The following is a 1,286-nucleotide window of genomic DNA, read 5'->3' as shown; positions in this document are numbered from 1 at the left end:
CCATGACGAGGACAAGGTGGCGGGAGGCTGGGCCCAGGAAACAGCATGGCTGCCGCTCAGTCAAGGCTGCCTGAAGGTCACGGCCACTCGTGCAGGGCTGGGAGGACCTTCAGACAGACGGAGGAGGGAGTTAGGAAGGAGGATGGTCTTCCCCGCGGACGCTCCGGTACTTGGCCATGTCCTCAGGAAATACTTTAGAGAGTTCTTGAATCAACAGGCTTTTAAATTTCTTCATTGTGTCGATCTTGCCTTTAACTTGTTCATTTTTAGCCAGAGCCCTCTCCAGGCACTCTTTGGTATAGAGTTGGGGATTTCGACCTTGATCTATGTATTCAAAAACTTCTAAAGGGACAGTAATATCATGAAGTTGCTGTCTGCACTTATCGATATCCTGTAAGCCAGTAACAATAAAATTCAGCTTCTGGTTGAGCCCGGCCTGGCTGCTGGGCTGGAAGTCACTGACGATGATGCCGAGCTGCCGGATGTTCTCCACGAACTTCTCCAGGTGCTCCTCCAGGTGGTCGAACTTCTCGGCCATCGCCCGGCCGTCCGCACCGCCGCGGGCTCCCTCCCGTCCCGGCGCCTCTGGCTTCCGCCGGGGCCCGCCACCACTTCCGTTTCCTCTGGGGGCTGGTGGGCGGGGCCTGGATGGTGGGGCGGGGCCTTTGACATAAATTTTTGATTAATGTTTCCATATATCTATAAGGATAAAATCCTAGATATGGAATTTCTAGATATGTACACTGTATAAATTTTTTTGTTATAGAAATTTGAAAGATATATAAAGGTAGAGGGAATATTAAGTATAAAATTTATTCTCATTGATTATTTAAACATTAATTTTTATTTATTTGTTTCAAATAATATTCCATTATCTGGATGTACCACGTTTTTTTAATCCATTTACCTATTGAAAGGGCATCTTGTTGCTTCCAAGTTTTGGTAATAATTAATAAAGCTGCTACAAACATCTGTATTCAGGTTTTCATGTGGACATAGTGTTCAACCCATTCGGGTAAATACCAAGGAGCACAATTGCTGGATCATATGGTAAGAATATATTTAGTTTTGTAAGAATCTGCCAAAGAAGATTTACAGATGAGGTAAGGTATTTTGCGGAGATGTCTGTTTAGATCTTTTGCTCATTTTTAAATTGGTTTTTTTTCTTACTGTTGAGTTTTAGGTGTTCTTTACGTATTTTGGATATAAGTTCTTTATCTGCAGTTATGTCTTTGCAAGTATTTTCTCCCAGTTTGTAACTTGTCTTTTTGTTCTCTTAACAGTAT

General features: G+C 43.2%; 1 protein-coding gene across 1 annotated transcript; it reads right to left on the bottom strand.

The window, feature by feature from the left end:
* Positions 1–583, bottom strand: LOC132483522 (mediator of RNA polymerase II transcription subunit 10). Its single transcript, XM_060088889.1, has one exon. The coding sequence runs from the start codon at positions 536–538 to the stop codon at positions 131–133; it is 408 nt and encodes a 135-aa protein (XP_059944872.1). The 5' UTR covers positions 539–583; the 3' UTR covers positions 1–130.
* Between the last annotated feature and the right edge of the window lie 703 nt (positions 584–1,286).

Source organism: Mesoplodon densirostris, chromosome 1 (assembly GCF_025265405.1).
Source record: "Mesoplodon densirostris isolate mMesDen1 chromosome 1, mMesDen1 primary haplotype, whole genome shotgun sequence".
NCBI classification, from domain to species: Eukaryota; Metazoa; Chordata; class Mammalia; order Artiodactyla; family Ziphiidae; genus Mesoplodon; species Mesoplodon densirostris.
Note: the sequence above shows the minus strand (reverse complement) of the source record. Positions and strands in the feature narration are given on the sequence as shown.